We start from the raw sequence: 21707 nt of genomic DNA, 5'->3' as shown, positions 1-21707 counted from the left end.
CCTAGGGATGTTAAAGGTATTCGTAGTGTTCTTGGTCATGCTTGGGTTTTATAGGAGGTTTATTAAAGACTTCTCCAAGATTTCAAAGCCTCTTACTAATCTTCTTCGAAAAGACGTACCTTTTGTTTTTGATGATGATTGTAAGGAAGCTTTTGAAACTCTAAAGAAAGCCTTAACAACTGCCCCTATAGTTGAACCTCCTGATTGGAACTTACCATTTTAAATTATGTGTGATGCTAGTGATTTTGCTGTAGGCGCTGTTCTTGGACAGCGAGTAGATAAAAAACTGAATGTTATTCATTATGCAAGTAAAACTCTTGATGCTGCTCAAAGAAATTATGCTACTACTGAAAAAGAATTGTTAGCTGTAGTCTTTGCTTGTGATAAGTTTAGATCTTATATCGTTGATTCAAAAGTTACTATTCATACTGATCATGCTGCAATCGAGATACCTTATGCAAAAGAAAGATGCTAAGCCAAGGCTTATTAGATGGGTACTTCATTTGCCGGAATTTGATTTACATATTGTAGATAGGAAAGGTGCTGATAATCCTGTTGTTGATAATTTGTCTAGATTGGAAAATATTGCTTATGATCCTGTTCCTGTTAATGGTAGTTTTCCAAATGAACAATTGGCTGTAATAAAGGTGAGCTCGCGAGACAGTCCTTGGTATGCTGATTATGCTAACTTTATTGTTTCCAAGTACTTGCCTCCAACCTTTTCAGCTCAGCAAAGGAGGAAATTCTTTTATGACTTGAGGCATTATTTTTGGGATGACCCACACTTATATAAAGAAGGAGTGGATGGTATTCTGCGAAGATGTGTTCCCGAATATGAGCAACAAGAGATATTGAGTAAATGTCATAGTAGTGTTTATGGAGGACATCACGCAGGAGATAGAACCGCGCAAAAGGTTCTACAATCAGTTTTTTATTGGCCAACTCTCTTCAAAGATGCAAGGAAGTTTATTTTATCTTGTGATGAATGTCAAAGGGTTGGTAATATCTCCAGACGCAATGAAATGCCTATGAATTATACTCTTGTTATTGAACCGTTTGATTGTTGGGGATTTGACTTCATGGGACCTTTTCCCCCTTCAGAAGGTAACACTCATATACTTGTTGCTATTGATTATGTTACTAAATGGGTGGAAGCCATACCTACAAAAAGTGCTGATGGTGAGACCTCTTTAAGAATGCTTTTAGACATAATTTTTTCTAGATTTGGAGTTCCTAGATATATTATGACAGATGGAGGTTCTCATTTTATTCATGGTGGTTTTAGAAAAACTCTTGCTAAATATGGTATTAATCATAGAATTGCTTCCGCTTATCATCCTCAAACTAGTGGGCAAGTAGAACTATCAAATAGAGAAATTAAATCTATCTTGCAAAAGACTGTTAATAAAACTAGAAAGAATTGGGCTACTAAATTGAAGGAAGCACTATGGGCTTATAGAACTGCTTATAAAAACCCCATGGGAATGTCACCTTATAAAATGGTTTATGGAAAAGATTGTCATTTACCTTTAGAACTAGAGCACAAAGCTTATTGGGCTGTTAGAGAACTAAACAAAGATCCTAAACTAGCCGGTAATAAGAGGTTGCTGCAATTAAGTTCTCTAGATGAATGGAGAAGTGAAGCTTATGAAAATGCTAAACTCTTTAAAGAGAAAGTTAAGAAATGGCATGATAGAAGGATTATCAAAAGAGATTTTAATATTGGGGATAAAGTCCTATTGTATCGGTCTCGTCTCAGATTCTTTGCAGGGAAATTACTCTCGAAATGGGAAGGACCATATGTTGTTGAGGAGGTGTATCATTCAGGAGCAATTAAAATTAGTTCACTCCAAGGCAATGCCACGCAAGTGGTGAATGGACAAAGACTCAAGCATTATATCTCAGGTGATTCTTATAATGTAGATGTTGATGTTATTCGAGTGGAAACACCGGAGGCTTTCATCAAAGGTCAAATTGACGATCCGCCGAACTCGACTTTGAATAGGTAACGGTACGGGTAATAAAAAGTTCGCGATTTACTTTCCGAACAATGTTTTTGCTGTTTTTGGAAAATATGAAAAATTATGAGATCGAAACAGAGTGGAGGAGACGCGCGAGGGCGTGCCCCCATAGGCCGGCGCGGCCAGGCCTTGGCCCGCGCCGCCCTTTGAGCTGGCCGCCTCGTCGCCCCTTTCCGACTCCGGTTCGACCTGGTACTTTCCTTATGACATAAAAATTCCTGCTATATAATCCCCCGGACCCCTGGAGGTCCGTATATCGTTTTCTCGACGTGTTTTGTTTCGAGCTGTTTCTGCCAGGATCTATTTTCAATCTAGGAGCACCATGGCCTCCAACAATAAGGGCAAGGGGCTTTCGGATGAAGATATTCAAGATCCCGAGTGGAAAGAGGTGGACGAGAGCGTCAAGGAAGAAGATGAAGAAGAAGTGGAGGAAGACTCGCGCGCATACCCGCGTGCTACCGTCGCAAGCATCAAAGTGGTGGATAACTGATACGTCTCCGACGTATCGATAATTTCTTGTGTTCCATACCACATTATTGATGATATCTACATGTTTTATGCATACTTTATGTCATTATTATGCGTTTTCCGGAACTAACCTATTGACGAGATGCCGAAGGGCTAGTTCCTGTTTTCTGCTGTTTTTGGTTCCAGAAATCCTAGTAAGGAAATATTCTCGGAATCGGACGAAATCAACGCCTAGCATCCTATTTTTCCACGAAGCTTCCAGAACACCCGAGAGCCGCCAGAGGAGGGCCACTGGGCCCCCAGATGACAGGGCGGCGCGGCCCAGGGGGGGTGCGCCCCCTAGTGTGTCACCGCCTCGTCGCCCCTCCGACTCCGCCTCTTCGCCCCTCCGACTCCGCCTCTTCGCCTATATAAAGGTCCCTGACCTAAAAACCTCGACACGTTCGACGAAAAAAGCCACGGTACGAGAAACCTTCCAGAGCCGCCGCCATCGCGAAGCCAAGATCTGGGGGACAGGAGTCTCTGTTCCGGCACGCCGCCGGGACGGGGAAGTGCCCCCGGAAGGCTTCTCCATCAACACCACCGCCATCTTCATCAACGCTGCTTGTCTCCCATGAGGAGGGAGTAGTTCTCCATCGAGGCTCGGGGCTGTACCGGTAGCTATGTGGTTAATCTCTCTCCTATGTGCTTCAATACAATAATCTCATGAGCTGCCTTACATGATTGAGATTCATATGATGATGCTTGTAATCTAGATGTCATTGTGCTAGTCAAGTGGATTTTACTTATGTGATCTCCGGAGACTCCTTGTCCCACGTGTGTAAAGGTGACAAGTGTGTGCACCGTGTGGGTCTCTTAGGCTATATTTCACAGAATACTTATTCACCGTTATGAATGGCATAGTGAAGTGCTTATTTATATCTCTTTATGATCGCAATGTGTTTTGTATCACAATTTATCCGTGTGCTACTCTAGTCATGTTATTAAAGTAGTTTATTCCTCCTGCACGGTGTAATGGTGACGAGTGTGTGCATCGTGTAGTACTTGGCGTAGGCTATGATTGTGATCTCTTGTAGATTATGAAGTTAACTATTGCTATGATAGTATTGATGTGATCTATTCCTCCTTTCGTAGTGTGAAGGTGACAGGTGTGCATGCTATGTTAGTACTTGGTTTGGTTATGTTGATCTGTTATGCACTCTAAGGTTATTTAAATATGAACATTGAATATTGTGGAGCTTGTTAACTCCGGCATTGAGGGTTCGTGTAATCCTACGCAGTTAGTGGTGTTCATCATCCAACAAGAGGGTGTAGAGTCTAGCATCTATCTATTTATTATGTTATGTGATCAATGTTGAGAGTGTCCACTAGTGAAAGTATGATCCCTAGGCCTTGTTCCTAAATACTGCTATCGCTGTTTGTTTACTGTTTTACTGTATCTTTACTTCCTGCAATATTAATACCATCAACTGCACGCCAGCAAGCACTTTTCCGGCGCCATTACTACTGCTCATATTCATTCATACCACTTGTATTTCACTATCTATTCGTCGAACTAGTGCACCTATTAGGTGTGTTGGGGACACAAGAGACTTCTTGCTTTGTGGTTGCAGGGTTGCATGAGAGGGATACCTTTGACCTCTTCCTCCCTGAGTTCGATAAACCTTGGGTGATCCACTTAAGGGAAACTTGCTCGCTGTTTTACAAACCTCTCGCTCTTGGAGGCCCAACACCTGTCTACAAGAATAGAAGCACCCGTAGACATCAAGCACTTTTCTCGGCGCCGTTGCCGGGGAGGAAAGGTAAAGGCTCTCATACTCCGGTCCCGGGTAAAGTACTTTTCACGTTGCCGTTGTGTGTGTGCTCGAAGCTATTTCCTTTAGATCCTGCAATTGCATCTTTTTGTTTCTTGTTTACACTAGTTTGGCATAATGGACAACAATGAGCTTCTTATTCTATTTCCTGATTTAAGACATGGATGGTTTGATGCGAAAATTAAAAAACCCATGGAACATATTAGTATGAACACTTTGAATACCATTGTTGCTAATGATATGGAAAATTCTAAGCTTGGGGAAGCTGGCTTTGATGAGCATGATATTTTTAGTCCCCCAAGCATTGAGGAGAAAATTTTCTTTGATGATACTTTGCCTCCTATTTATGATGATTATAATGATAGTGGTCTTTTGGTGCCACCTACTATGGAGAGTAAATTTTGTTGTGATTATACTATGCCTCCTACACTTGATGAGAATAATAATGATAGCTACTTTGTTGAATTTGCTCCCACTACAACTAATAAAATTGATTATGCTTATGTGGAGAGTAATAATTTAATGCATGAGACTCATGATAAGAATGTTTCATTTAATAGTTATATTGTTGAGTTTGCTCATGATGCTACTGGATATTATTATGAGAGAGGAAAATATGGTTGTAGAAATTTTCATGTTACTAAAACACCTCTCTTTTGCTGAAAATCTTGAAGCTGCACTTGTTTTATCTTTCTATGCTTGTTGCATTATGCTTTATGAATTTGTTTATTTACAAGATTCCTATGCATAGGAAGCATGTTAGGCTTAAATTTGTTTTGAATTTGCCTCTTGATGCTCTCTTTTGCTTCAACTACTATTTCTTACGAGTGCATCATTAAAACTGCTGAGCCCATCTTAATGGCTATAAAAAAGAACTTCTTGGGAGATAACCCATGTGTTTATTTTGCTACAGTACCTCTATTTTATATTTGTGTCTTGGAATTTGTTACTACTGTAGCAATCTCTCCTTATCTTATTTTATTGCATTGTTGTGCCAAGTAAAATCTTTGATAGTAAGGTTGAAACTAGTTTTGGATTACTGCGCAGAAACAGATTTCTTGCTGTCACGAATCTGGGCCTAATTCTCTGTAGGTACCTCAGAAAATTATGCCAATTTACGTGAGTGATCCTCGGATACGTACGCAACTTTCATTAAATTTGGGCATTTTCATCTGAGCAAGTCTGGTGCCTCAATAAAATTCGTTTTTACAGACTGTTCTGTTTTGACAGATTCTGCCTTTTATTTCGCATTGCTTCTTTCGCTGTGTTGGGTGGATTTCTTTGTTCCATTACCTTCCAGTAGCTTTGGGCAATGTCCAGAAGTGTTAAGAATGATTGTTTTACCTCTGAACATGTGAATTTTTAATTATGCACTAACCCTCTAATGAGTTTGTTTCGAGTTTGGTGTGGAGGAAGTTTTCAAGGATCAAGAGAGGAGGATGATATACTATGATCAAGAAGAGTGAAGAGTCTAAGCTTGGGGATGCCCCCGTGGTTCACCCCTGCATATTTAAAGAAGACTCAAGCGTCTAAGCTTGGGGATGCCCAAGGCATCCTCTTCTTCATCGACAACTTATCAGGTTCCTTCTCTTGAAACTATATTTTTATTCGGTCACATCTTATGTACTTTACTTGGAGCATCTGTGTGATTTTGTTTGTGTTTTTGTTTGAATAAATGATTGTGTGGGAGATAGACACTCTCTGCTGGTTCGTATGAACACATGTGTTCTTAGCTTTTAATGTTCATGGCGAAGGTTGAAACTGCTTCGTTCATTGTTATATGGTTGGAAACGGGAAATGCTACATGTAGTAATTGATAAAATGTCTTGGATAATTTGATACTTGGCAATTGTTGTGCTCATGTTTAAGCTCTTGCATCATATACTTTGCACCTATTAATGAAGAAATACATAGAGCTTGCTAAAATTTGGTTTGCATATTTGGTCTCTCTAAAGTCTAGATAATTTCTAGTAAAGAGTTTGAACAACAAGAAAGACGGTGTAGAGTCTTATAATGTTTACAATATGTCTTTTATGTGAGTTTTGCTGCACCATTTCATCCTTGTGTTTGTTTCAAATAGCCTTGCTAGCCTAAACCTTGTATCGAGAGGAAATACTTCTCATGCATCCAAAATCCTTGAGCCAACTACTATGCCATTTGTGTCCACCATACCTACCTACTACATGGTATTTCTCCGCCATTCCAAAGTAAATTGCTTGAGTGCTACCTTTAAACAATTCAAAATTTGTCACCTCTGATTTGTGTCAATGTTTTATAGCTCATGAGGAAGTATGTGGTGTTTATCTTTCATTCTTGTTGGGCAACTTTCACCAATGGACTAGTGGCTTCATCCGCTTATCCAATAATTTTGCAAAAAGAGCTGGCGCGGGTTCCCAGCCCCCAATTAATCAACCTTCATTAATAATTCTCTTCACATGTTTTGCTCTGATTCATCAGTAAGCAACTTAATTTTGCAAATAGACACTCCTTCATGGTATGTGAATGTTGGAAGGCACCCGAGGATTCGGTTAGCCATGGCTTGTGTAAGCAAAAGGTTGGGAGGAGTGTCATCCATAAATAAAACTAAAATACATGTGTAAACAAAAGAGAAGAGGGATGATCTACCTTGCTGGTAGAGATAACGTCCTTCATGGGAGCCGCTCTATGAAGGTTTGTTTGGCAAGGGGGTTAGAGTGCCCACTACCATTCGTTGACAACAACAAACACCTCTCAAAATTTTACTTTTATGCTCTCTTTATGTTTTCAAAACCAAAGCTCTAGCACAAATATAGCAATCAATGCTTCCCTCTGCGAAGGGCCATTCTTTTACCTTTTATGTTGAGTCGGTTCACCTATCTCTCTCCACCTCAAGAAGCAAACACTTGTGTGAACTGTGCATTGATTCCTACATACTTGCATATTGCACTTGTTATATTACTTTACATTGACAATATCCATGAGATATACATGTTACAAGTTGAAAGCAACCGCTGAAACTTAATCTTCCTTTATGTTGCTTCAATACCTTTTACTTTGAATTATTGCTTTATGAGTTAACTCTTATGCAAGACTTATTGATGCTTGTCTTGAAAGTACTATTCATGAAAAGTCTTTGCTTTATGATTCAGTTGTTTACTCATGTCATTTACCATTGTCTTTGATCGCTGCATTCATTACATATGCTTACAATAGTATGATCAAGGTTATGATGGCATGTCACTCCAAAAATTATCTTTATTATCGTTTACCTGCTCGGGACGAGCAGGAACTAAGCTTGGGGATGCTGATACGTCTCCGACGTATCGATAATTTCTTGTGTTCCATGCCACATTATTGATGATATCTACATGTTTTATGCATACTTCATGTCATTATTATGAGTTTTCCGGAACTAACCTATTGACGAGATGCCGAAGGGCCAGTTCCTGTTTTCTGCTGTTTTTGGTTCCAGAAATCCTAGTAAGGAAATATTCTCGGAATCGGACGAAATCAACGCCTAGCATCCTATTTTTCCACGAAGCTTCCAGAACACCCGAGAGCCGCCAGAGGAGGGCCACTGGGCCCCCAGATGACAGGGCGGCGCGGCCCAGGGGGGGGCGCGCCCCCCTAGTGTGTCACCGCCTCGTCGCCCCTCCGACTCCGCCTCTTCGCCTATATAAAGGTCCTGACCTAAAAACCTCGACACGTTCGACGAAAAAAGCCACGGTACGAGAAAACTTCCAGAGCCGCCGCCATCGCGAAGCCAAGATCTGGGGGACATGAGTCTCTGTTCCGGCACGCCGCCGGGACGGAGAAGTGCCCCCGGAAGGCTTCTCCATCTTCATCAACGCTGATGTCTCCCATGAGGAGGGAGTAGTTCTCCATCGAGGCTCGGGGCTGTACCGGTAGCTATGTGGTTAATCTCTCTCCTATGTGCTTCAATACAATAATCTCATGAGCTGCCTTACATGATTGAGATTCATATGATGATGCTTGTAATCTAGATGTCATTGTGCTAGTCAAGTGGATTTTACTTATGTGATCTCCGGAGACTCCTTGTCCCACGTGTGTAAAGGTGACAATGTGTGCACCGTGTGGGTCTCTTAGGCTATATTTCACAGAATACTTATTCACTGTTATGAATGGCATAGTGAAGTGCTTATTTATATCTCTTTATGATTGCAATGTGTTTTGTATCACAATTTATCTGTGTGCTACTCTAGTCATGTTATTAAAGTAGTTTATTCCTCATGCACGGTGTAATGGTGACAGTGTGTGCATCGTGTAGTACTTGGCGTAGGCTATGATTGTGATCTCTTGTAGATTATGAAGTTAACTATTGCTATGATAGTATTGATGTGATCTATTCCTCCTTTCGTAATGTGAAGGTGACAGTGTGCATGCTATGTTAGTACTTGGTTTGGTTATGTTGATTTGTTATGCACTCTAAGGTTATTTAAATATGAACATTGAATATTGTGGAGCTTGTTAACTCCGGCATTGATGGTTCGTGTAATCCTACACAGTTAGTGGTGTTCATCATCCAACAAGAGGGTGTAGAGTCTAGCATCTATCTATTTATTCTGTTATGTGATCAATGTTGAGAGTGTCCACTAGTGAAAGTATGATCCCTAGGCCTTGTTCCTAAATACTGCTATCGCTGTTTGTTTACTGTTTTACTGCATCTTTACTTCCTGCAATATTAATACCATCAACTGCATGCCAGCAAGCACTTTTCTGGCGCCGTTACTACTGCTCATATTCATTCATACCACTTGTATTTCACTATCTCTTCGTCGAACTAGTGCACCTATTAGGTGTGTTGGGGACACAAGAGACTTCTTGCTTTGTGGTTGCAGGGTTGCATGAGAGGGATACCTTTGACCTCTTCCTCCCTGAGTTCGATAAACCTTGGGTGATCCACTTAAGGGAAACTTGCTGCTGTTCTACAAACCTCTGCTCTTGGAGGCCCAACACTGTCTACAAGAATAGAAGCACCCGTAGACATCAATAACCCTTTTAGTGCAAATAGGAGCGCAAGAATTCGCACCGGAGGAAGGGTTCCACGTCATTACCAAGCTCCAAAGACATCTTATTCAGGCACTTACCATCCCTTCCGCAATCTAATCTACAATAATCAAATTGAAAGAACTCCCAAGGCAGCATTGCCTAGCAATTGGGATATAGATCGTTCTAACACTGCAGGAAGGACGAAGCCTGAAGCTGAAGGGTGGGGAAATAACTCCAAGAATTGGGACTCGCCGTCGGACATACTTCTTAACCGCGTCGAGCACAATTCGGAGATGATCCGCAACCTCATGTACAAGATTGATGAGCTTCAGGAGCTTGTGGAGAAGCTTGTCGGGAATTCATCACCACCATCGCCAAAGGAGTAATTCATCATCGGTATTGGCATCCCCTTGGTTTGTTCCAAGCTTGGGGGAGTGCCGCGGTATCACATCATCACTACCTTTTACTTTTTACTATCAAGTAGTGTCATATCATGAGTAGGGAAGTTATCATATAAGATGGGTTGCAGTGTGGAAGTATCTCTCCTTTAGTTGGTTTCCCTTGGTGTGAGTTATCGTTATGAAATATTAATGAGAAGTCTTATCATTTACATATTGCACACCTTATTTTAGTTTGCAATTTCTATTATATGATTGATCTTGATTTTAGTATTGGTATCACTTTGGGAGCATTGAGTAAATCTATTTGGTTTTGGCAAACTTAGCATTGGTCAATAGCAACAACACCTTGAGGTTTAAGTAGAAAAGAGAAATATATATAGTTGTTTCATTGTCTTCCTTTCTTGTTAGCTCATAGCTTATTATTCTGAAGTTAAAATTGTTTGTGCTTACAAGGAAGATGCATGATTGTTTCTATCACATGTATATTCGTTTGTTTCCCTCAACTTTTGTGCTTGCTAATTAACCTTGCTAGCCAAAGACCCGTACCGAGAAGGAATGCTTCTCGTGCATCCAAACCTCAACCCAAACCTATGCCATTTGTGTCCACCATATCTACCTACTACATGGTATTTCCTGCCATTCCAAGTAAATACTTCATGTGCTACCTTTAAACAATTCAAAAATTATTACTTCTTATTTGTGTCAATGTTTTATAGCTCATGAGGAAGTATGTGGTGTTTTATCTTTCAGCTCTTGTTAGGCAGCTTCCACTAATGGACTAGTGGCTTCATCCACTTATCCTATAATTTTGAAAAAAGAGTCGGCAACGGGGTTCCCAGCCCCAATTAATCAACTTTCATTAATAATTCTCTTCACATGTTTTGCCCCGATTCATCAGTAAGCAACTTAATTTTGCAATAGACACTCCTCCATGGTATGAGATTGTTGGAAGGCACCCGAGGATTCGGTTAGCCATGGCTTGTGTAAGCAAAGGTTGGGGGAGTGTCATCCTTAAATAAACTAAAGTACATGTGTAAACAAAAGAGAAGAGGGATGATCTACCTTGCTGGTAGAGATAACGTCCTTCATGGGAGCCACTCTTTGGAGGTCTGTTTGGCAAGGGGGTTAGAGTACCCACTACCATTCGTTGACAACAACAAACACCTCTTAAAATATTACTTTTATTCTCTTTATATGATTTCAAAACTGAAAAAGCTCTAGCACATGATTTAATCCCTCGCTTCCCTCTCGCGAAGGGCCTGTCTTTTACTTTATGTTGAGTCGATAAACCTATTTCCCTCCATCTCAAGCAAGCATTTGAGTTGTTGTGATCAAACCATTATATTGTGATCTGCTTCATCATGTCTTTTACTCTTCCTTGTTTAGTACAAGTTTTATCTGAATGAATATAGCTTTGCAAGTTATCAATGATCATTATGATTGAGTATGCAAGATGAGCCATATAAACTTTAACATGAGACCGCTGCTCGATAGATAAGAATAACCTGTTAATTGTTCTCTGACCAAGAACGAAGTTTGCCATCACCAACTATGATTTCTTATGCACCTTTATTTGTGATTACCTTATACTTGTTTCAAGTTGAGTTATATGAGGAAGTTGTTCACTAGAATGTCTTGTGTGAATGAATATGATGCTTCTTGTCCGTATTTGATTTATCGACTCTTCACTCCATAAACATGTGAACCTGTTTACCGAGTTCAGTTTCGCTTGGGGACAAGCGAAGTCTAAGCTTGGGGGGAGTTGATACGTCCAATTTGCATCACTATTTTATATCATAATTTGCTGTTATTCATTGATATATTTCATATTTGGAGATAATACTTATGTTATTTCATCTATTTTGCATGTTTCATGATTATTGGAGGATCGCGCACCGGAGTCGGGATTCCGCTGGAAAAAGCGCCGTCGGAATGCAATATTTCGGAAGATCAACAGTTGACGGAAATTATATGAAAAATCCTATTTTTCCGGAAGACGAAGGGAGCCGAAGGGGGAGCCGAGGGGACCCGAGGTGGGCCCACCCCATAGGCCGGCGCGGCCCAAGGCCCGGCCGCGCCGCCTCGTGAGGAGGGGGCCCACAGCCCCCTCTCGCCTCCTTTTCTTCGCGTACGCCTTCGTCCCGAAAACCTAAGCTCCAGGGGTACATCGCGAAGAGCCACGGCCCGCCTCGCGGGGCGGAGAACACCGAGAGAGAAAGAGCTCTCCCGGCAGGCTGAAATCCGCCGGGAAATTCCCTCCCGGAGGGGGAAATCGACGCCATCGTCACCGTCATCGAGCTGGACATCATCTCCATCACCATCATCATCATCTTCATCATCATCACCGCCGTCTCCACCGCTGCACGCCGTCACCGCTGTAACAATTTGGGTTTGATCTTGATTGTTTGATAGGGGAAACTCTCCCGGTGTTGATTTCTACTTGTTATTGATGCTATTGAGTGAAACCGTTGAACCAAGGTTTATGTTCAGATTGTTATTCATCATCATATCACCTCTGATCATGTTCCATATGATGTCTCGTGAGTAGTTCGTTTAGTTCTTGAGGACATGGGTGAAGTCTAAATGTTAGTAGTGAAGTATGGTTGAGTAATATTCAATGTTATGATATTTAAGTTGTGGTGTTATTCTTCTAGTGGTGTCGTGTGAACGTCGACTACACGACACTTCACCTTTATGGGCCTAGGGGAATGCATCTTGTACTCGTTTGCCAATTGCGGGGTTGCTGGAGTGATAGAAACCCGAGCCCCGTTGGTATATCGATGCAGGAGGGATAGCAGGATCTCGCAGTTTAAGGTCGTGGTTAGATTTATCTTAATTACTTTCTTGTAGTTGCGGATGCTTGCAAGGGGTATAATCACAAGTATGTATTAGTCCTAGGAAGGGCGGTACATTAGCATAGGTTCACCCACACAACACTTATCAAAACAATGAAAATTAATTAGTCGTATGTAGCGAAAGCACTAGACTAAAATCCCGTGTGTCCTCGAGAACGTTTGGTTATTATAAGTAAACAAACCGGCTTGTCCTTTGTGCTAAAAAGGATTGGGCCACTCGCTGCAATTATTACTCTCGCACTTTACTTACTCGTACTTTATTCATCCGTTACATCAAAACCCCTTGAATACTTGTCTGTGAGCATTTACAGTGAATCCTTCATCGAAACTGCTTGTCAACACCTTCTGCTCCTCGTTGGGATCGACATTCTTACTTATCGAAGATACTACGATACACCCCCTATACTTGTGGGTCATCAGCCGCTTCATCCCACCATGCCGCAAGATGCAAAGTACACGAACTAAAGACAACAAAGCATCAACGCCCACAAAGCAATTGTGTTCTACTTGTGCAACCAATCTATGCATAGACACGGCTCTGATACCACTGAAGGGATTCGTAGCATAGAAAACAAAAAAATTCCTTCCGCAAGAACGAAACACAAGCCAAGATCTAATCTAGAAGACGGTAGCAATGAGGGGATCACGAGACTAACCCTTGAAGATTTTCAAAGCCTACGAGATTAGATCTCGTTGTTGCAGAAGATGATCACTTGCCGCTTTCAAAAGCGCGTAGAAGATCTTGACGGTGCCACAATCGGGCAGCACCTCCATACTCGGTCACACGTACGGTGTTGATGAAGACGACGTCCTCCTCCCCATTCCAGCGGGCAGCGGAAGTAGTAGATCCTCCTCAGAATCCCGGCAGCACGACGGCGTGGTGGCGGTGGTGATGGAGATCTCCGGCAGGGCTTCGCCTATGCGCTGCGGGAGAGATATGTGGAGGAGGGGCGCTAGGGTTTGGGGAGAGGGGGGTTCTTGGGCGCCGGCCACTTGGGGGCTGCGGCCAAGGGTGGCTAGGTGTGTCCGGCCCCCTCCCCTTGCTCCTCATTATATAGGTGGAAATCCCCAAGTGTTGGTATCCAAGTCTTCGAATAAGACCCGAAACCAAAACCTTCCATAGGGACAAAACCTACCCAAGGGGGGAATCCTACTCAAGGTGGGACTCCCACCCCTTCCTTGGGGGGGTTGGCCGGCCACCACAGGTGGAGTCCACCTGGGACTCCTCCCCCTTAGGGTTGGCCGGCCATGCAAGGTGGAGTCCCTCCGGGACTCCACTTTCCATGGTGATTTCTTCCGGACTTTTCTAGAACCTTCTAGAACCTTCCATAAATGCACCGGATCATTTCCAAACTTGGAAAGTGACTTCCTATATATGAATCTTATTCTCCGGACCATTCCGGAACTCCTCGTGATGTCCTGGATCCCATCCGAGAATCCGAACAAAACTTCGAACTCCATTCCATATTTCATATCTACTTAAACGACATCAAACCTTAAGTGTGTCACCCTACGGTTCACGAACTATGCAGACATGGTTGAGACTTCTCTCCTACCAATAACCAATAGCGGGATCTGGAGATCCATAATGGCTCCCACATATTCAACGATGACTTAGTGATCGACTGAACCATTTACATACGATACCGATTCCCTTTGTCACGCGATATTTTACTTGTCCGAGGTTTGATCATCGGTATCTCTATACCTCGTTCAACCTCGTCTCCAACAAGTACTCTTTACTCGTACCGTGGTATGTGGTCTCTTATGAACCATTCATATGCTTGCAAGCTAATCAGATGACATTCCACCGAGAGGGCCCAGAGTATATCTATCCGTCATCGGGATGGACAAATCCCACTGTTGATCCATATGCCTCAACTCATACTTTCCGGATACCTAATCCCACCTTTATAACCACCCATTTACGCAGTGGCATTTGATGTAATCAAAGTACCCTTCCGGCATAAGTGATTTACATGATCTCATGGTCGAAAGGACTAGGTAACTATGTATCGAAAGCTTATAGCAAATGAACTTAATGACGTGATCTTATGCTACGCTTAATTGGGTGTGTCCATTACATCATTCATCAATGACATAACATTGTTATTAATAACATCCAATGTTCATGATCACGAAACCATGATCATCTATTAATCAACAAGCTAGTTATTCAAGAGGCTTACTAGGGACTCCTTGTTGTTTACATAACACACATGTATCAATGTTTTGGTTAATACAATTATAGCATGGTATGCAAACATTATCATAAACACAAAGATATATTATAATAACCATTTTATTATTGCCTCTTGGGCATATCTCCAACACAACGGACATACACGATGATGAAGTGGATGAGAACTTGTATGACGCTGACGAGTCTCTCGATTGATTTCTGTCGCCAATGCAACAGCTCTCAACCATGCATGATATTCGCAACTCCACACACTTGCGCACGTAGTCGCCGACCACGAAGAGGTAAATTGCAACCTTCTAATTCCCAATGGAACAGTAGATCACACAAAACTTTCAGTAGCAAACATCAGATCGATGCGAATTGGTGTATAGGATTCAATAGAGTTGCAAAGCAATCAACTATGAACTTTTATCTTAAACGTGGTCTAAGGTTGATTTGGGGGCGTCCTGGGCACTTATATAGAGGTTCAGGACGACCAGAAGTCGAAAAATACGATTACAAACTGACCCGGATCGGGATCTGGTCGAAACTGACACGAACTCAGCCGACGCGGGGGCCGGTCAGAACCGGACCAGGCGCCGGGCTGGATCCGGATGGGGGTTCGAGAGTCCCCGGATTGCGCCCGGATGGCACCGGTGCAGGAGCCGGCGGGCGCCGGGCTCATCCGGCATAGGAGCCGGTGTGGTCGGGCGTGGGGCCAGGCCGGTCGGCGTGACGGCCGGTTGCGCCGAGCATGGTGCCGGCCTGGACTTCTTCTCCCTCCTTCGCGCATGCCTCCCTCTCCTCCCTCGCGCGTCCATGGGATGTCTTCATGTCCAGCTCCATGTTGAGTTGTTCTCCTCCTCCTCATGTGATGCTTCCTTTATACTCGTACCTAATCATACACAAGTTAAAGGACTTAGGCAGTATAAAATTGGGGGCGTCCTGGGCACTTATATAGAGGTTCAGGACGACCAGAAGTCGAAAAATACGATTACAAACCGACCCAGATCGGGATCTGGTCGAGACTGACACGGACTCGGCCGGCGTGGGGCCCAGTCGGACCGGGCCAGGGACCAGGCGGGCCGGTCGGAATCGGACCAGGGACCAGGTGGGCCGGTCGGAATCGGACCAGGCGCCGGGCTGGATCCGGACGGGGGTTCTAGGGTCCCTGGATTGCGCCCAAATGGCACCGGTGCAGGAGCCGGCGGGCGTCGGGCTCATCCGGCGTAGGAGCCAGTGTGGCCGGGCGTGGGGCCGGGCCGGCCGGCGTGACGACCGGTTGTGCCGAGCGTGGCGCCGGCCTGGACTTCTTTTCCCTCCTTCACGCATGCCTCCCTCTCCTCCCTCGCACGTTCATGGGATGTTTTCATGTTCAGCAGCTGTTCTCCTCCTCCTCGTGCGATGCTTCATTTATTCTCGTACCTATCATACACAAGTCAAAGAACTTAGGCAGTATAAAATTCTCATCAATCAAAGTATCATTTAAGAACAAGTTCACGTGTTGCTTTAGTAGCTTCACGAGCTTTTGTCATAGGTCCAATCCTGACTTCATTGGACTTGAGTTTCACAGCAATATCATCTTCATCTTGCAATGACGGAGGTAGTGGTTCGGTAGGATGTCCTCATCATAAATTATAAATAAGATAAAATTGAAAATCCTTCATGCATTCATGTCCGCATACATTTAGGGAAGTAAATTATGAACACGATAATTTTGCTTGGGAAACACAGATTTTTGTTCGGGAGAAAGAGTTGGAGAGGCGAGAGAGGAGCATGGGGATAGATAGGAGAGAGCTGGTTCTTTCTTTTTTACGATGGAGAGAGCTGGTTCTAGTTCAGCCTGTACAAACACGGTTTGATTGGTTTGGCCGGTTTGAGACAGTTTAAAAAGTTGTGCTAGCGGTGGAATTGAGATTGAAATGTGAAACAAAATGATTTGTATTAACTGGGCGGTTTCCACGATTTGAGCAGCCTTCCACGATTTGAGCAGGCTTCATTTTTGCACAGGTTAGTCCTAGTTTGACTCAACCATGTCGTTCTAGAAAAAGATTCAACCATATCTATTTGGTGGTTCCCGCATGTTTAGATTAAGTGTTTAACTAACCTGTTATCAAATTGTGACCTTTGTTGCAGTAGTTTACATGTAAAATTAGTTTTTTTTACAACAATAATGAGTAGTTTGTGCAACATAAAGAACAATAGTGAGTGGTTGTGCAATTTCCTCGTGTAAATTATGTGTGTGTGTGCTTGTATCTGTAGTCATTCGGTGTTACATCAGCTCTAGGGTGTACTAGATCTTGAAAGCGCGCTTTGCCGCGCCCGTCTATATAATAGAAAGAACAATAGGCCTAAATGAGTTTTTTTTATGTACGAATATGCAAGACAATGTGCATACCTAGTTTTCTTTTGGTAAGATTGGAAATTCAATAGCAAATAAAGAATTTTCTTTTTAGTAGAACTTTTGATTTATTAATATCATACACAATTAGATAGAGTAAACAATCAGAATAGATGTTAGTTGTGATTCATACAATTAACCATCCTTTAGTTTTGACTCAATGACAGCTAATAATAGTTTGGAGTATAAGGTTACTTGTAAAGTAATATCACCCTACTGACTTACAGGCTCGAGTACATAGTAGTAGAATTTAGAACCGAAGAATTTCGTAATCTAACAATTCTTCATCCATACTGGCTCCCCAGCATTATACAGAAACATGATTGGTAATTTTCTTCAGACACAATGATACGATCAACTACAGAGTGAGGGCCTGAGAGGTATGGTTCACCACCTAGGCCAGCTGGGTTCTGCTTATCACAGTGAAGCATTTGTCAACCCAATTAAAATGCATAGTTTAAATACCAAAATGATATACAACATATGGTATTTATAGGGCAGCCAGTGGTTCACCATCTCACTTACCATTTATTGGTTAGAAAGGAAAACAATTATATCAATACAAATGACATGCGCCTATACACACATAATAATTTTAGGTAGAAATTATATTAATACCTAAAAATTAAAAATATGTAAATCGATAACATGTAAATACAACTTTTTTTTGGCATGTTTCTACAGACATTGAAACTAAGACATACTTTACCACTTGAATTACTATCAAGTTCTTATCTTGGAAGCACATGGTTTTTTGTACTTTCTCCCTATATGCTCATACTCATTGGAAATCATATGTACAATGAATTCTTTTAGTTTTTTGTTATTAAAAAAACAGCTTACAGTTTTGCTATTTTCTTACTTGGCAGGAAATTTAGTTTTTAGAATATAAGGATGCATGAAAGCAATTTTTATAGTACCTCTGTCCAAAATTTTTTGGAGAAGCCACACCAACACTAAATGAGATAATATACTAACCTTCGAACATTTGAATGATAACTGGGAAGCCTATGGCAAGGTCATTAAAGCATGCATGGAGTAAGAGAGCCATAGAAAACCTCTGAAGCAGAATTAAAACAAGAGTTCTGAATATCATAAAGGGAAGTAGGCCTGGAAGACCCACTCGTAGCAGCAAATTTGGAAGTAAAATGTCCAACCTGTATTTGAAGGTTGCATTTAATGAATTATGCATAAATAAACTTTTGTATCCTTTAAGAGAGAGCACAGTGTATATGGAATATGCAGGGAGAACTCATGAGGTGGGAAATTTATATGCAATACAGGCAGATGAAGTAAGGAAAATTTGTTCCATGAAGACTCACCTCGCAAGTTGGTTTAATGTCACTGTTTCTGATCTCCATCAGCAGAATAATTCAGAACCCAGCCACATGACGCTTCATAAACATTTGAGGATATTTTGATCGAAATATTATTTGTGAGAACCCTGTATACAGAAATATATCAAGCCTTTAAAGATGCACTTAACAAAAAAAATACAAACTGAAAGTAAATCAGAAAAACCACAAGCTATCATCCCTCTAAACTTCTTAAGTGGAACAACTGGATAACGAAATTACCGATGATGAGATTATAAAAAAACAAATCAAGATAAAGAAAGAGAGTATCAGATTTTAGTCAATATAAACGGAAAGCTACCTAAATAGTGGAAGATACTGAGACCTTCAAAAGGGCTATCTGGTAACATAAGAATGACCATCCTAAATGGTGGAGGATTGGACAGGTACAAGATTATGTGTTTATAAGAGGTGTTATATAATTCAAAATATATATAGAGAGATGCCGGAATCTGAGATTCGGAAACATTATTTTCTCCGCGTGAACAAATAGATCAAAATGGCGGCATTATAATTCCATGAAATAATATTATACACGGTCAAAGCACAAACTGGGTGGGAGGATGACATCAACGCGAATGCACGTAACCAAGAAGGAAATTCATTCTAAACCCGATTCATTAGCTTGGTAAATTTTCACACAAAACATTATGTTGAATCTTCACATCCAGTAATATCTTATTTACCCGTGTTACATGAGCATGCACAATGTGGAAAAGGCAACAACCACTGCCTTGTTTGTGACCTGCAAACAGTAGCAGAACCATACTATCACATATGGCATCAACTGTAGTTACCCTTAACTTGATAAGGACATTTTTATTTAGACCTGCTTAATCTGTTTAATGTCCATGCTCTCACCTCTGACTCCATTATTGACAGTTATCAGCAACCAAAGTAGTCATTTTCTAATCTGATAAAAAAAAGTAGCCATTTTCTGCTTCTTATCAGCCCTTTCAGCCAGTAATCTTTGTTAACTGTAAGCCTGATCTGCAGATTTCTTGTGTAATATAAATAATGGGTACGCATATGACAGCTTCAATCTTATATATGGAACTCAATTTACCTTCTATGTGATGTCAACTGATGGAAAAAAGATAAAGATCAACCCAGTGAAGATAAAAAATTGAAAAAGACCCACAAGCAGATTCGTGATCGGCTAAAGTGTTCTCCAATCCTGCAAATGAAAGACAAACAAAAATGGTGAAGTTGGTAACTGCTTTAAATCACAAATGTATAACAACAGAACCAGCAAAGCCTAACAAAAATATTTACATTGCCAAACGAAGGATGTCTTTCACATGGGCCAGTTATGCAACAATTGCATAGAATTAAACAAGGGTAAATACAATATCATGAGCAATGAGACTGTCATAGTTGGCTTCTTCAGTGAGACTGCCAGCAGGTGATCTGCGCCTGCAGGTCTGTCTTCTTGAAATTCCAGGCCACATGCTCCCTCCGAGATCCTCCCATGATTAAATGTCCACGTACATACCCCACTTCAACCTATGAACACAGGCACAAATAGTTGGTGTCGAATCCTAGGCCTCCGAGATGCCTACCTTATGGATAGAGATGCAACACCCATGGTTCGGGATGTGATTTGTGTGCTGTGATTTATACCTTGTGGAGGCGCTAGTGGAGGAGATCCATGGCCACGCAGAGACTCCCAGCTGTTCCAGTGAAGGGAGGACGACGGCTCAAGAGTAGTTCTGAAATGCAGCCAAATCACAAAGGTCATGATTTCGTGGACGCGGGAATGGCCATTTGACGGAAGAGGCGGCGGATCCGCGGAGGACCTGACGCGTAGCTAGGGTTTGCGGACAGAGGTGAAAGCGTCCTGACCGGCACCCCGACGTGAGTGACCTCCACTGGGCGGCGAGGCGACTACATGGAATTGGAATTCTCAAATCTTTCAGGCTGAGTTGAGCCACCAACAGAGGAGGAGCAGGCAACGCCGAGGGTGGACGAGGCGTCGCCGCCAGGGCCCATGGAGCGAATACAGGAGAGAAAGAAATAGAGAGAGGGGCCGTTGGACCAGGTTTACGTGGATAGCTCAAAACATAAGGCCTGGTTAACGAGAACACACCGAGATCGGTCCGCGGAGTAGCAGCCCTTTACAATGCCTCGCTCGGTTCGACTGCGGCCCGACTTGGAGGTGCGGGACGACGTGATCTTGTCCGTCTACGACCTTAATCGGACGGCTGACGGTACCAAATCACTATGGTGGCTCGTAGCTGGTTCAATTTTACTGTTAACTAATTCTTAAAAAAATGGATCTTGCATACAAACAGTCATTAGCATTCCTAAATCTCATTGTTTTATTGCGGTATGAACAACTCGGCCACAATCACTGCTGGCCTGCGAGCAGAACTTACAATTTCCCCGCACAAAACTGTTCCAAAATCAATCAACGAAATGCACTGAGAGGAAAACTAGAAAGTGAAATATTCTTTTCACAGCATAGGGAATACAATTACAAGTACAGTACGTAGACACGAGATACAAAGTTAACACGCACAATTCGTCTCGCGCAGCTCTAAAGAAGACTCAAACCGCTGTCCGCGACTCTGTCGAGGACGCCCGGACGGCGTGCGGGCGCCAGACGTGGACACGCCGCGCGCGTCGCTCGTCGATCAATACCGGCGCGCCGCCGTCCTCCCTTTGCGATGGCCGCGGACGCAGGAGAACACCTGCAGCGCGCGCGAGAGCGACCTGGTCTTGCTCTTCTTGGTCTTGGTGGTGGTCCTGGTCTTGCGGACGCGCGCCGGCCCGACCACGCGCCGCCACAGCGCGCCGAGCGACGTCGGCATCCTCCTCCGGGCAGCCGGCCTCGCCGTCCCCACCTTCTTCTTCCTCATCCACATCTTGCAGTCGGACGTCGTAGCAGTGCAGAAGCTTCTTAGGGCGATGAGAAGAAGCAGATTGCTAGAGAGATGGTGTTGTCTGTTGTGTGCTGTGTGCTGTTAGCTTTCACCCATGGTGGTCATCTTTATAGCTCGCCGGCGTGGAGGGCGCGTCGCGCACAATACGTACGTGGCCTTTCGGATAGGACCGCGTGTTCGTGGAGCCGACTTGCTGACGCGTGTGCACTGGTTGGAGGCTTCCGATTATCAGGGCACGCGGCATCGTCTCCATGGATGGCGTCTCGGCCATGATTGATCTGTGTGCAGAGGCTCGTGTATACGTGTTGTCGGCCGTGTGTCACCTGTGCTGGTTTA

At 42.8% G+C, this 21707-nt stretch overlaps 1 protein-coding gene across 1 annotated transcript; it reads right to left on the bottom strand.

Moving 5' to 3' along the window:
* Window positions 1–20922: 20922 nt before the first annotated feature.
* Window positions 20923–21436, bottom strand: LOC124699424. The gene has a single exon (XM_047231729.1). It carries the CDS (start codon window positions 21351–21353, stop codon window positions 21123–21125), a length of 231 nt encoding a protein of 76 aa, XP_047087685.1. The 5' UTR covers window positions 21354–21436; the 3' UTR covers window positions 20923–21122.
* Between the last annotated feature and the right edge of the window lie 271 nt (window positions 21437–21707).

This window comes from Lolium rigidum, chromosome 3 (assembly GCF_022539505.1).
Source record: "Lolium rigidum isolate FL_2022 chromosome 3, APGP_CSIRO_Lrig_0.1, whole genome shotgun sequence".
NCBI classification, from domain to species: domain Eukaryota; kingdom Viridiplantae; phylum Streptophyta; class Magnoliopsida; order Poales; family Poaceae; genus Lolium; species Lolium rigidum.
Note: the sequence above shows the minus strand (reverse complement) of the source record. Positions and strands in the feature narration are given on the sequence as shown.

What these genes read in the sequence shown, in the direction of transcription:
- LOC124699424 (XM_047231729.1), bottom strand. Translation starts at nt 21,353, where the DNA reads ATGTGGATGAGGAAGAAGAAGGTGGGGACGGCGAGGCCGGCTGCCCGG.